Source organism: Cynoglossus semilaevis, chromosome 8, assembly GCF_000523025.1.
Source record: "Cynoglossus semilaevis isolate Cse_v1.0 chromosome 8, Cse_v1.0, whole genome shotgun sequence".
Classification (NCBI taxonomy): Eukaryota; Metazoa; Chordata; class Actinopteri; order Pleuronectiformes; family Cynoglossidae; genus Cynoglossus; species Cynoglossus semilaevis.
In genome coordinates this window covers 18,025,403-18,037,855 of record NC_024314.1, presented here as the reverse complement: position 1 = coordinate 18,037,855, position 12,453 = coordinate 18,025,403, and the positions used below count along the sequence as shown (strand labels likewise).

General features: G+C 41.2%; 1 protein-coding gene across 2 annotated transcripts in view; it reads right to left on the bottom strand.

Moving 5' to 3' along the window:
- Positions 1 to 22: 22 nt before the first annotated feature.
- pah (phenylalanine hydroxylase) overlaps positions 23 to 12,453 on the bottom strand; it is a 14,878-nt gene continuing 2,447 nt past the window's right edge. The window contains exons 1-13 of one of the 2 annotated variants that reach the window (XM_008315406.3): positions 12,241 to 12,381; positions 10,561 to 10,677; positions 5,813 to 5,996; positions 4,407 to 4,495; positions 3,833 to 3,900; positions 2,935 to 3,131; positions 2,064 to 2,199; positions 1,910 to 1,979; positions 1,744 to 1,800; positions 1,480 to 1,575; positions 787 to 920; positions 589 to 704; positions 23 to 509 (exon numbers count right to left, since the gene is read on the bottom strand). In XM_008315406.3, coding sequence (XP_008313628.1) covers positions 466 to 509; positions 589 to 704; positions 787 to 920; positions 1,480 to 1,575; positions 1,744 to 1,800; positions 1,910 to 1,979; positions 2,064 to 2,199; positions 2,935 to 3,131; positions 3,833 to 3,900; positions 4,407 to 4,495; positions 5,813 to 5,996; positions 10,561 to 10,677; positions 12,241 to 12,315 — 1,383 coding nt within the window. In that variant the 5' untranslated portion in view covers positions 12,316 to 12,381 and the 3' untranslated portion in view covers positions 23 to 465. Of the gene's footprint in view, positions 510 to 588; positions 705 to 786; positions 921 to 1,479; positions 1,576 to 1,743; positions 1,801 to 1,909; positions 1,980 to 2,063; positions 2,200 to 2,934; positions 3,132 to 3,832; positions 3,901 to 4,406; positions 4,496 to 5,812; positions 5,997 to 10,560; positions 10,678 to 12,240; positions 12,382 to 12,453 lie in introns of those variants that run through there. The other variant, XM_025057417.1, reaches the window with a different exon arrangement.

Genomic DNA, 12,453 nt, shown 5'->3' with positions numbered 1-12,453 from the left:
GGCAGAAATTCAAAAATTCAAATGCTTTTTAAAATTTTTATTTTAATGAAATATTTCATGCATATTACAAACATCAAAGCTATGGAATCCAAATAGATTTCACCTCCATCTGTCCTAGGTCGTCACTCGCTGGGACGAGGGAAAAACCTCACTAGGAAATACAATCCATATGACAGAGTTTGTCACATACACAAACATTCAGACGGATGTAGTGGTTGTGGAATCAGGACGATTCTTATACTTCTATTTCATTTGTTAAAATATACATAGTGGTACTGTAATACTGACTATTCCTCCAGCTTTAATACACACAATTCATTCACTACTCTACGGGTTTAAATGCACATTTGTATTAATACAATGATAATACTAGGAGGTCAGCAGTCTGCAAGATAAATGATCGACTATAAAAACTAAAATAAAAATAAAAATCATGGAAATAAATCTTCACGTTAAATCCCAGTTTCAGGCCAGTTTCCTCAGGGCTTCACAGAGTTTCCCCATCTCACCTGAAACAAAATCACATTTAGCCAATATGCTAATGTCACGAACGCTAGCACAGCTCACATGAGTTAGCACGGTGCTTACCGCTAATGCTGTCAGCCAGGTTCCTCAGCTGCTGGGTGCTGTCCAGAACCTCTATGCTCTGGGTGTAAGGGTTGTATCGGACGGTGAAAGGTCGGGGAATGGTGCTGGCAAACTTCCTGTGCGAACAAAGACAACGACAGTGTTGACGACAGCGATTATAAATCAAAGAGTGCCAATGTGACGTAATCTGGCCCTCACCTGACTTTCTCTTTGGCGTCCTCGAAGCTCTCGGCCACAAAGTAAATAGGCTGGTACTCTGTGATCGGGTATTTCTGGACGCTGGTCTTGTCCGGGTCAAAAGGCAACAGTTTGGGTTTATCTGTCAGGCAGTACTGAAAGAAACAGATTAGAAATACAGTCAAGTAAAAAGTACGACAGAATATAGAAATTAATATATAGTAAAAAATGTAATTATCTGAAGTGGTGTTGACAAATCCACCGTCGTCCAATGCATTTTAAGATGTTTGCTTTGTATTTTAACTCAATAGCATTTTTGTTCATTTTTTAACTTCTTTTTTGGTTAATTTAAAAACAAAGTTTAGATATTTTTGGTCTAAATTTAAAGTTTTTGGCATTTATCAACATTTATCTTCCAATTCCCAATGTTTTGTCCTGACAGTGAACAGGAAGTGCAGTCTGATTCTCTGAGGCCTGGACTCGACAGACTGCACTTCCACCAATCTTGTAACTCCTGACCTGGATGTTTGATCCATTAATCCCATTGATTCATTTTACCGGCCCCACGCTGGGACCACAGACCCACTCACCCAGTGACACATTAAACCTGATTCTGGACCACAGACCCACTGTCTGCTGTTGTAACAGCACAAACCAGTCAGTCAGACAGAAATGTAGTCTACAGCCCACTTCTTTATGGACTGGATATGGTACCTGCAGCTCCCCAAACGATGACAGCAGCCCAGCTCCGTAGGCTTTGATGTCCGAGCCCTGTTTACAGAGGCCAAACTCCACAGTGAACCAGTAGACCTGCAGAGAAGATGCATGGAAGTATCCTGGAATGTGCCAGACTTTACAATAACTCATTAATACTGCCAAGAAAATGAAGTATATTAGGAAATATTCATAATTAATGAAATATAATTTTGTTTCCCAGCACTAATCATCACTGTCATTTCTTTGTATTACAGTACTTACGGTGGCAAGTTTTTCTATGTACTCATCAGGGGCACCGAGGGAGGCCAGTCCAATTTCCTGTGAAGATCAGAACCAATGGAAATCCATCAGACAAATTCTGGGATTAACTGATTCAAGGATTTTCCAGGTAAAGTTATGGTTCAAGGTAATACAGAGTGAATGTTACCTGTGAGAACTGAGCAAATCCAGGGTCGGCAAACAGAGGGACATGTCCCAGCAGCTCATGGCAAATGTCACTGAGTCACAGTTTAATGATCGCAGTTATTTTCCGACTCCTAACATTTCTTCCACAGGTGCAGTTTAGATTCAGTTGTACTTACGGCTCAGGTGTGTATCTGGGTTTGGAGCTGTGACGTATGTACTGCGTGGAATGGAAAACACGGAAGGCCAGTCCGGCCAGAAAGTCCCGGGACGAGAGGAGGCCGGCAACAGGGCGAAGACGGAAACCGGTGCATGCTGCAGTTAGCCAGAGCAGAAGAAGAAGGTGAGTGAGAGGCTTTGGTGTAGCTACTGTTAGCTCTGGTGTCTGTACCAGGACTGTTGTAGCTAAAGTTAGCTCTGGTGTCTGTACCAGGACAGTTGTAGCTAATGTTAGCTCTGGTCTCTGTACCAGGACTGTTGTAGGTAATGTTAGCTCTGGTGTCTGAACCAGGACTGTTGTAGCTAACGTTAGCTCTGGTGGCCGTACCAGGACTGTTGTAGCTACTGTTAGCTCTGGTGTCTGGACCAGGTCTGTTGTAGCTAACGTTAGCTCTGGTGTCTGTACCAGGACAGTTGTAGCTAATGTTAGCTCTGCTGTCTGTACCAGGACTGTTGTAGGTAATGTTAGCTCTGGTGTCTGGACCAGGTCTGTTGTAGCTAACGTTAGCTCTGGTTTTTCTACCAGGACTGCTGTAGCTAACGTTAGCTCTGGGGTCTGTATCCGGGCTGTTGTAGCTAAAGTTAGCTCTGGTGTCTGTACCGGGACTGTTGTAGCTAACGTTAGCTCTGGTGGCCGTACCAGGACTGTTGTAGCTACTGTTAGCTCTGGTGTCTGTACCAGGGCTGTTGTAGCTAATGTTAGCTCTGGTCTCTGTACCAGGACTGTTGTAGCTACTGTTAGCTCTGGTGTCTGTACCAGGGCTGTTATAGCTAACATTGGCACTGAAGACAACATCATGAGAACGATAAATAGATGTAGCTAAAACTCACACTGCAAGAAGCGGGACACGTCCTCAAGCTGTGGGATGTTGTCCTGTCTGTAGCCGCAGTATTTCTCCAGCAGGGGGAAGACACGGTTGTGTTCGCGGCAGGCGTGAGTTGGGTACATCGTCTTCAGCCCGTCGAACACTGTTCCCCATGTGGCTTTCTCATCTTCGGTGTACTCTACTCTAGGAATGGGTTGACCACTGACAGGGAGACAGGAGGTTAGAGTCTAGACTGTTGAATTATCTGTTGAGCAGAATCGCTCGGTGTCTAAAACATGACTTACATAACTATTGAAAAAAAGATAAATAGGGAAAAGGTGATTTTTCTTTTAATTTTTTCTGTATCTAAAGAGTTTAGTTAACTAACCAATATCAACACACCCTAACATCACTGTCTTCTTTTTGTTATTGACTAAAAAGAGATCTAAAGTCAGTGTGCTGACACGTAAAAAATAAGATTTTGCAAAATATATGTATATATGTGTGCCTGTAGATATTCATTTATATGTATGTATCTATAGTACTATAGTATATGTTTGTGTGTATCTATATATATCTATGTATTAGTTGTATATTTACATACAGTATATACATATATATAAAGTGGGGCTTTAAGATACAAGCTATATATATACATATATATATATATGTATATATATATATATATATGTATATATACTGTATATATATATATTTATATATATATGTATATATATGCTAATATGGATGCTGGTAGTTTTTTTTGTTTTGTTTGTTTAGGGAAAGCTATTTTTGCTAAGCTAAGTCTGAAAACATCACTGAATCCGGTCCATAGTCAAATACTTCCTCCTGACCTGTGAAGTTCTCTGTTCTCTACTCAGTCTGACAGTAGAGAACAGAGTTAGATCAAGGGGAAGGCTTACTGTCTGTAGTTGTAGGCAATGTCAGCAAACTCCTTCCTGCGGGCTCTGTATATGGGATCTGTGAAGCCCTGTGCACACACGAGCACAGACACGTGTACACACACACACACACACACACACACACAAAAGAGGAGAAACCACGTTAGATCTCCCAGCCCACTCGGAGCCATTTCAAAGAGCTGAAATCCTCCGCTGAGGTAAAAACCCCGTGGCCTTTGACAGCATTATGCTCTCCGTCTCTGATGAAAGAATCCCAAATTCATATTCAAATCAAGTCTTTGTAGAGGCTGCTTTTTCAGCTCTCCGCAGAATACAAGCTTGGCTTTAATAACAGCGGTAAGAGAGAGCAATTATCTGTAATTATAGGGCCTCAATTAAGGCGGTGACATCAGTTTGTGTGTGTGTGTGTGTGTGTGTTTCCATTAGAATAGACGGCAGAGTGCGGCCTGTCATCTCCACCACAGCCTGTGTCTTTTTAAAAGACCTGTGGGCGAGAGCGTCCGTGTATCCACTTCCACAGACAGACCCGCGCTGCAGAGACACGGAGTGGGCCGTCAGGTGGGTCGCTACTCACCGGGTGATCTGCATCCAGCTCAGAGCCGTAGCTGAGGATCTGGTTGGCGAAACGATCCAAATCCTGGATGTCATTGGGAAACCAGGGCACTGAAACATAACAATGAATACTTTCTAAAGTTCTTCTTTTAATGAACACGAATCTGAGACATAAAAAGAGACAAAAACATTCACACTCACATTCACACCTTTGCTCAGTACAGAGTGAATCATTATTATATAGCTACAAATAAACTTTTTGTGCTCCAACAACAGTCAAATAAAGCTTACGTTAGTTAGCCAACAGAGTTAGTTGTAAAGTAGCAGGAAGTTGGCAAAAAAATTGAGAAAATGCAAACAAAAAGTACTTCAAATTAGTCCCAAAATTGTTCATAATTGGCCAACGAATGAAGACAAATCATAGCCATAAATTAAAGTTAACCACAGGATCGACAAATATTCATCAATTACGTGTTGGAAAGAGTTGGACTTCCTTTGTGTTTTGTACAATAATATTTAATTAACATGCCTGGGTATAATATTAAATGATGTCCAAAAAAATGTTATTTTCAATTCTACAAAATGTAATAATCCAGGAAAATCTTGCTCACAAATACTTTTCTGACACCAATAATAACCAATAAATTCTGGCTAATGCGCTGTCACTCACAGACCGACTCTAACGGCCGCACCGTCCTTCACTGTCCTTCACTGTCCTTCACTGTCCTTCACTGCTTTTTGGCATTTGACACTAGGGGGCATCCACACGTTTATATGGATTTATGACCCTTAAAAATAACACAGGGGCCCCTTCATTAATCTACATTTAGTTGGTGTGGTCCGGCCTGGGGCCCCGTGGTGACAGTCGACCCCTGCTTGGCTCCACTGTCTGCAGAACAGGCCATTAATGTCCCTTCTGGTCCACTTGACCCAGACCGTTGGACTTCAGCGTGAAAGGAGGATCACGGTGGGCCTGTCCATCTCAGTGCTCTGTGGTCAGGGAGACACAGTGCTTCTCTGTTCCTGTCCAGCCTGTCAGTCCTCAGCAGCTAAACTAATGTGATTGTGGAGATGACTAATAAAAGAGTCCAGTGGGGGGCGATGGACTGTCAGGCTCCGAGGCGTCAGTTGCTGTCAGTTATCAGGTCTGGCTGAAGATTCATGAACCTCCACGCTGGTGGAGATAAATGGGTGATTTTAACAGCGTGTGCTGACGTGAACTTTGGACAAAACATCCTGCATGTCTGGAAAATTGGATCTGGACGATGTTTTTGGTCAAACTGTGTCCAAAACCAGAGACAAATGTGGATCAGTTCTCTGTAGCAGCAGGATATTTAACCATGGATAATTGTGACCATTTTGCTGGTAGGACAAGTGTCTCGTTGACTGCTGTGATTGTACATCCAGTCCACAGACACCTTTTCTCACCTGTGTCCTTCTCTTTGGTGCGCGTCAGCTCGTGCACGTGACCACTGATTTGCGTGCGCAGGCCGTCGATGACATCATCCAGGGCCTGGGAGCAGTTGGAGTCCACGCTGATGAAGAACTCGTACTCCTCCGTGTTCATCCTGGACGGACGGGACTCGATGTGGGTCAGGTTGATTCCCTTCTCCTACACAAACAAGAGGAGCGGAAGACTTTGGTAATTGTTGTTACTGTTAAAAAGGCTGCGACATCAACAAGTTGTTATTATAATTTAAATCATTATGCATTTGATTTCACATTTCTTGATTGTATCATTTTTGGCACCTTGTTACTCTGGTGTACACACTGCAACCCAGTAGGGGGCAGTATTTCACCGGTGGTTTGTATGTCAGTGGGATACAGATGATTGGATGCATTGAGTGGCAACTGCAGTACCCCAAGTCTACAGTATCACCTCAATAGAAAACAGAGCTAACGTTAGCTACAGCAGTCCTGGTCATTTTTTATATTTTGTGAGACATTAAAGTATGATTCACATGTGATTTTTCAAGATTAATTCCTCACAAAGTCTCTGTTAGTTGGATTTATTCCTTAATCCTGTCCCAACATCATTTCCTATCACATAAAAATGTCCTGCAGTTGTTCCGTTGTCGGTAAGTTGCTGTTTGGCCTTAGTTGCAGTTTCAAGATTCCATCAGTGTTTTATCACTGTAAAAACTGTACCATGTTTGAGGTGATTACCCATAATTCTTAACTCAGACAAACAGACAGAGGGTCAGTGGGTTGTCGTAGGATGCTGTATCATCTTTATCCGACCACTAGAGGGTGGTAGGAGTGTCAAGTTCTCAGGTTGACCTTGAGTAAAACTGCTCTGACCTTTGACCCACTACAAACTGGCCTATAGTCTGACCCCCAGGCCATCCACAGTGAAAGTATTCAGAACAAGTTTTAGTTTCAACCACAAATGGTGAAAAGAATAAATCAAGGCCTCGATCTTTGGCAGGACAAAAGCCCTTGGACTTAATAAAATCCTGTTCGCGTGTGGAAGTATTCTTGCTTTTGGCTAACATTCCACAGAGGCTCCGACTTTAGTGGCAATTTTCCTAAAAATGTGTTTTTATTTACACAGTGTTTTGTGGAGGAAGTGGGAGGATGATGTTCTCCGTCTGCCATAGGCTCGGTGAAGAGGTGGGCCCAGGCCACGCCTCCCTCTTCACACCCATCTGGATCTCATTCAACTGCCCATATGGGCTCACGTCTCAGGCTGCGATACCAACACGACCAAAAGTCAAGGTTGGTTCTTCTCAGAACAACAACTCTCTTTTTTTATGATGCAATGTTGTTTTACTCACTGACGGCAGGTTTTCAATATTTATGTTTGTTTTTGTCACGTGGTCCTTTGATTTGCTGAGAGATAAAGTAAAAAGGTCAATGTTTGCAAAAAAACCAAAAAAACAAACAAAGTGACTTTAAAACAGCGGTTTGTCCATCGAATCACTAAAATTTATAAAATAGTTGAGTTTAAAGTCAACTTTCTGATCCAGCCACATAAATCATAAGACATAAGTCGTCTTTTGGTTTTCTCGCTGTTTTTCTTTGGTTTGTTGTCATTTGAAATATTTGTTTCTTCTGTTACCAGTGATTCATTTGGTCACCTTAATGCTTTAGGCCATTTTATCACATCAAATTAAGTGCAAGTCTAATTAAAAAATAATCCATTAGTAAAGGAGTCTGTCCAGGGCCCAGTAAAAGAAAAAATAAAACAGTAGATGGCAGTGTTGAGATCTTAATGTTGCAACACCATTAGTTTTTTTTTTACACAATAAAATCAGTAAAGGTGGAAAAAACCTTTCGCAGGATTAGATGGTTTCTGTAGTCCAGTACATTGTTTGCCAGAGACTGGGTCGCGACCCTCAGGTGGGTCGCAAGAGATTTTTTTTTGGGTCGTCTCACATCATGTTTCCCAGGAGTTTACAAATAATGTCTATTGACTTTTTTTTTGGGCCAATTACAAGACCAATAATACTTGGATAGTGAGCTGGTTTATAAAATGTATCCAAGCATAAACTTTAGCCTGAGAGGATGTAGGAGTCACTCCTACCCCTCAGTGACGTCTCCGAACTTTAGTGCCGATGACATTAACCATCGTGTGTGTACCAGAGCGGAGGGTCAGGGTCGGCTCACGGCTCCTACTCGTCACATGAACGCCTCACTGCTTTGTCACATGTCCCTGAACCTCAGGCTGATCATGACAAAGAGCTTTACCTGCTTAGTTTGTGTGTTTGTGTGCATTGTCGTCCTGTAACACCGCTGAGACAATGAGGCTGCAACGATTACAGCGACCACTGCCAAACACAACGGAACAGTCAGGCTTCATAAAGGCCGTCACGTAGTGTTGTGTTGTCTAAAGTGGAGGGCTGTTCAGGGGAGGACGGTACAAAAATGAGCATGACTTAAAAATTAGGAAAAAAAAAACTTGAATGTGAAGCAGAGGGGGTGGAGGAGAACTCAAAAATGAGCATGACTTAAAAATTAGGGGAAAAAAAACTTGAATTTGAGGGGGTGGAGGAGAACGAGGGGTGGAGCAGGGGAAGGACTGGAGAAGCAGGAGCTCATAGGTTCAAAGAGGACATGTACGTTTGCTGGAGCAGCATGTGAATTTTTTTGTTTAACCAATAACAGTTTTGAGTATTGCTTGTTAAAAAAAAGAAAACTTTTCCTGCCACGTGCTAACAAAAAATATGTTTTTTTACCTGGTATTTTCTTTGCTGCCTAAAGCCCAGCTCTGGTTTATTTTTTCTCTAAATAAAATTCAAATAAATAAATTCACATTATGCCAGATAGAAAAAAAAAAGTGAAACTGGAAACCACTGCTATAAGTTATAAAAAAAACTGATGTTAGTAATTTAATATTAAACTTTAACTCTGCATAGGGCCAGTGGTTTTGCTTCAGCACATCAGAAACAGACCTATTGATTATGCTGAACAAATGCCAACAACAACAGAGAAGTACAGAATGTACACATCATAGTATCCTGTAGCCATACATGACGTCAGCTGGCTGAGAAATAAATAGGTCAAAGTAATTTAAAAAGGGCTTAAAAATAACTGATCCAGATTGATATGAAAGACAGAAGGAGGACTGGGAACAAATCGGATGTCAAACTCCTGGTTTGGGGGCCAGCAGTCGCCCCCAAACCTCCTACATCTGGCCCATTATATTTGTTGTTTTAATTTATTTTCAGTAGTGTTTTTTTGTATGTTCATTCAATAATGTTATTCATTTATACTGTTTTAATATATAGTATTTATAGGATTAAACATAAAAATGACTTTTAACCAAATCCAGGCCATTCATCCAACACATGGAAGAAAATAGTAAATTACCATAGAGACTATAGATAGACACAGACCTGGAACCATAGGAAGTAAGAACCGCAGCTAGATTCTTTCAACCAAAAGCACTCATTGTAATGATCAGATACGGTAACGGTTCATTTATGTCATCGACTCGGGATGCATAAACACATGACCTAGTTCACTTTGACCTGAGATAACAGGAATGTTTAAGCTCTTTTAAGTTCGCCAAAGGGATCGGAAAAAAGTTTTCTGTTGTAGTTTTTTAAATTTTTTTTACATATTGTTAAGTGATATTTATCTTTTGGGTTTTTACATGTTCCCAGAAACTTCGGACAAACAGTATAACCTGGTTGTCGTTCCTGCCGTCAAGTGCACAGGCAGTTTAGGTCCAACCCTTTTTTTGTCTGCTGCCATCTTCAGGGGTCACTACACCAGAAAGTCAAACATCATTTGCCTGGCACGGCTTGACTTCACTAAGAATTACTTTGGAGATCAATACTTTATCTAAAGGCCATAGACAACAGTCTTCAGGTCTCGACATTTTGGATTTGAAATGATGGTTTTAAACAAGTACTTGTTTTCGAGATTTACATTCAAACTCACTGGTCAGTAAATAGAAGCTGACCTGTGGTTGAGGTGCAACGGTGAATTACACGGTAGTCGAAGGTGGGTAGAGCTGATTTGTTTAATTAGAGAGCAAACAACCGAAGGGCAAACATCAGAGATAAGTTCAGTTTGGTTTTACATTACCTCTCGACAGATCCGCCGTACAAACAAGTCTGACATAAAAATAGCAGTCGCTTCATTTCTTCTGTTTATATCAAGAATAATAAAATAAATGATTTGTGGTTTTTACAGTTATCTAAACAACAACTGTTTAATACCAAGAAGAAGAAAAAACAATCCACAAATCAGGACCAAGGACAAGTAGAGCTAACTACTAACTACAGTAATAATGACACAATTAAATGAAATAATTCAGGACACCTGAAAGTGCAATAATAATAATAATATTAATAATAATAATTATTGTTATTACAATGTAGTTTTGCTGTATATCTTAAAGTTTTTGGTGCTAATGGGTTACCATTAATTAACCATTTTTACTACCGTATTTAACTTATATAACGATCATAACAAGGTGGGGTCATATGGACCCCAGAGGACCAAAGGTGGGGGCGCTCAGGAGCACTTTCTGAGGTTTGATTTGACTTAACCACAGCTGCGATAAATTACTTTTACTGCAGTCTGAAATAAGCCCAGCGATAGCATTAGCAATTCTGCCTTTAACCACCAGTGTCCCATCGGAGCCGTCTCTGAACAGCAAGAAACAGCCTTGTTTCCCCTCATGAGCCTCAAAAAGGAGAGGAATAACCCTTTATTTGCCTTACCTCAAAGAGCCTGAGGGCTTTGACCAAAGCCCCGACCTCTTCTTTTAGGGAGAAGATGCAGGAGATCACCTCCGACTTGTTGGTGTCCTCCTCCAAGTACATGGAGCCTCGCCGCCTCTGTTCAGAAAGAAGAGTAGTTTTACTATCAAGTACCGACAAATACTGTACTGGGATCAAAGAACACGTTGATGGTGGAGGGGGTTTCAAGCCATAAAGGAAAAACGTAAGATCAGTCGAAGTTTGTGTCACTGTGGGATCGTTTTGTTACACGAAGGATACATTTGGTTCAAGTTGTCAAAACTGAGATTTGTTTCAGTTACAGTGAGAGAGTCAGTGATCTTTATAAAGTTTAGACTTTTCTGGACTGATCCATTTCATTGTTATCGTAGAAGACCAGGGATCATGGACATGGATTTAGAGACAGGTTCTTTGTGGGGAAAGGTCAGAAATGTGAGACTTTAGAAAACCTCCAATTTTGATTCCCTATAATGATGTTTTGATGATCAGTCCGTGAAGAGTGACTGGGAATATAGATAAACAATGTCACGGTCTGTGTTACAGGTGTTCTGATATGACCCTCCCAGGAAGTGCCCGCTGGACTTTAGCTGCTGACCCCTTGCTACACACACACACACACACAGACACACAAACAAACTGATTTTTACACTAAGGCTTCAAAGAGCAGCAGACCACACACACAGAGGCACACACACACACACAAATATTGAGATTTTCATTAGTTACTCACAGAGGCAGTAGTGCTTATCTATCTGTCCATATATATTTACCATATATATTTACCATATATAATCAGAACAGTGAACTGTGGTACAACAGTGTATCTTCCTCGACTACCTTACGTCATTTTTGTATTTCCTTCGACCGTTTCTTATAGTCCACCATTGGCCTCACCGCTGCGGTTTACTTTTACACAGTGATTCAACTGAACATTTGAAAAATGAAATTGGATTAATCTGCGTACCAGAGCTACTGTTCTTTTTTTTTGTTTTCCTAACCAAGCCTGTGATTTGAATTATATGAACCGGTCAGTTAATATAATAGAAGACTGGTTACTAAAACGAGCTAAGGAGATGGAATAAGACTCTGGTTTAATTCAGAGCAGTAGAAAAACATTTCCTTTGGTCCAACAGTAAAAAGAACACATTTAGCTATATAAGAGTAGCAAAAAAAAAATAAAAAAATACACAGCTGTCAACATGTAAAACGTAATGTTAACTTAACTGTCAGATCAAATTTGGCCTTGACTTACAACTCTACGCGTTCATGGAATGTCTTCAAAGAATCTGAACGAGCGAAGGATTACGGTATTCACGACCAATAAATCGCTCACGACTTAAATTGTCAACTAAACATTTGAACTCAGACTCAGAAGTTAGAAACAAGGAAATCATGTGATTTCATCACGTTAGATTTAAATATAAACATTTTGACAGATGGATCAGCTGACAACGAGAAGGCATTTTTTATAAAACGAAAATCTATAAAAGACTAGATCATAAATCCTCTTACATTATAACAATAATAATTATTCCGTTTCCTCTTCCTCTCTTTGCGTCACTGCTTGCGACAGAAAACATAAACCAAAAGTGGAAATTTTTAAAAAGTCAAATCAGTCTGTGGTAAAAAAAAAGCACTCATAAAACTTTAGACGGTGTTTACCCCGCTGCCCTCCTGCCCCTCCGTGCCCTCCTGGGGACCGCAGTTTCCATTGACTTTCTTGTAGGCAGCGTCCATCCCGGCTGGTCCTGCAGGTAAACAGTGTGTGTCGGAGTCTGGCTCTGGCTCTGGCTCTGGCTCTGGCTCTGGCTCTGGCTCTGGCTCTGGCTCCCGGAGCCGCCGGACGCGCACGGCTCGCTCCTCACCTTCACGCCC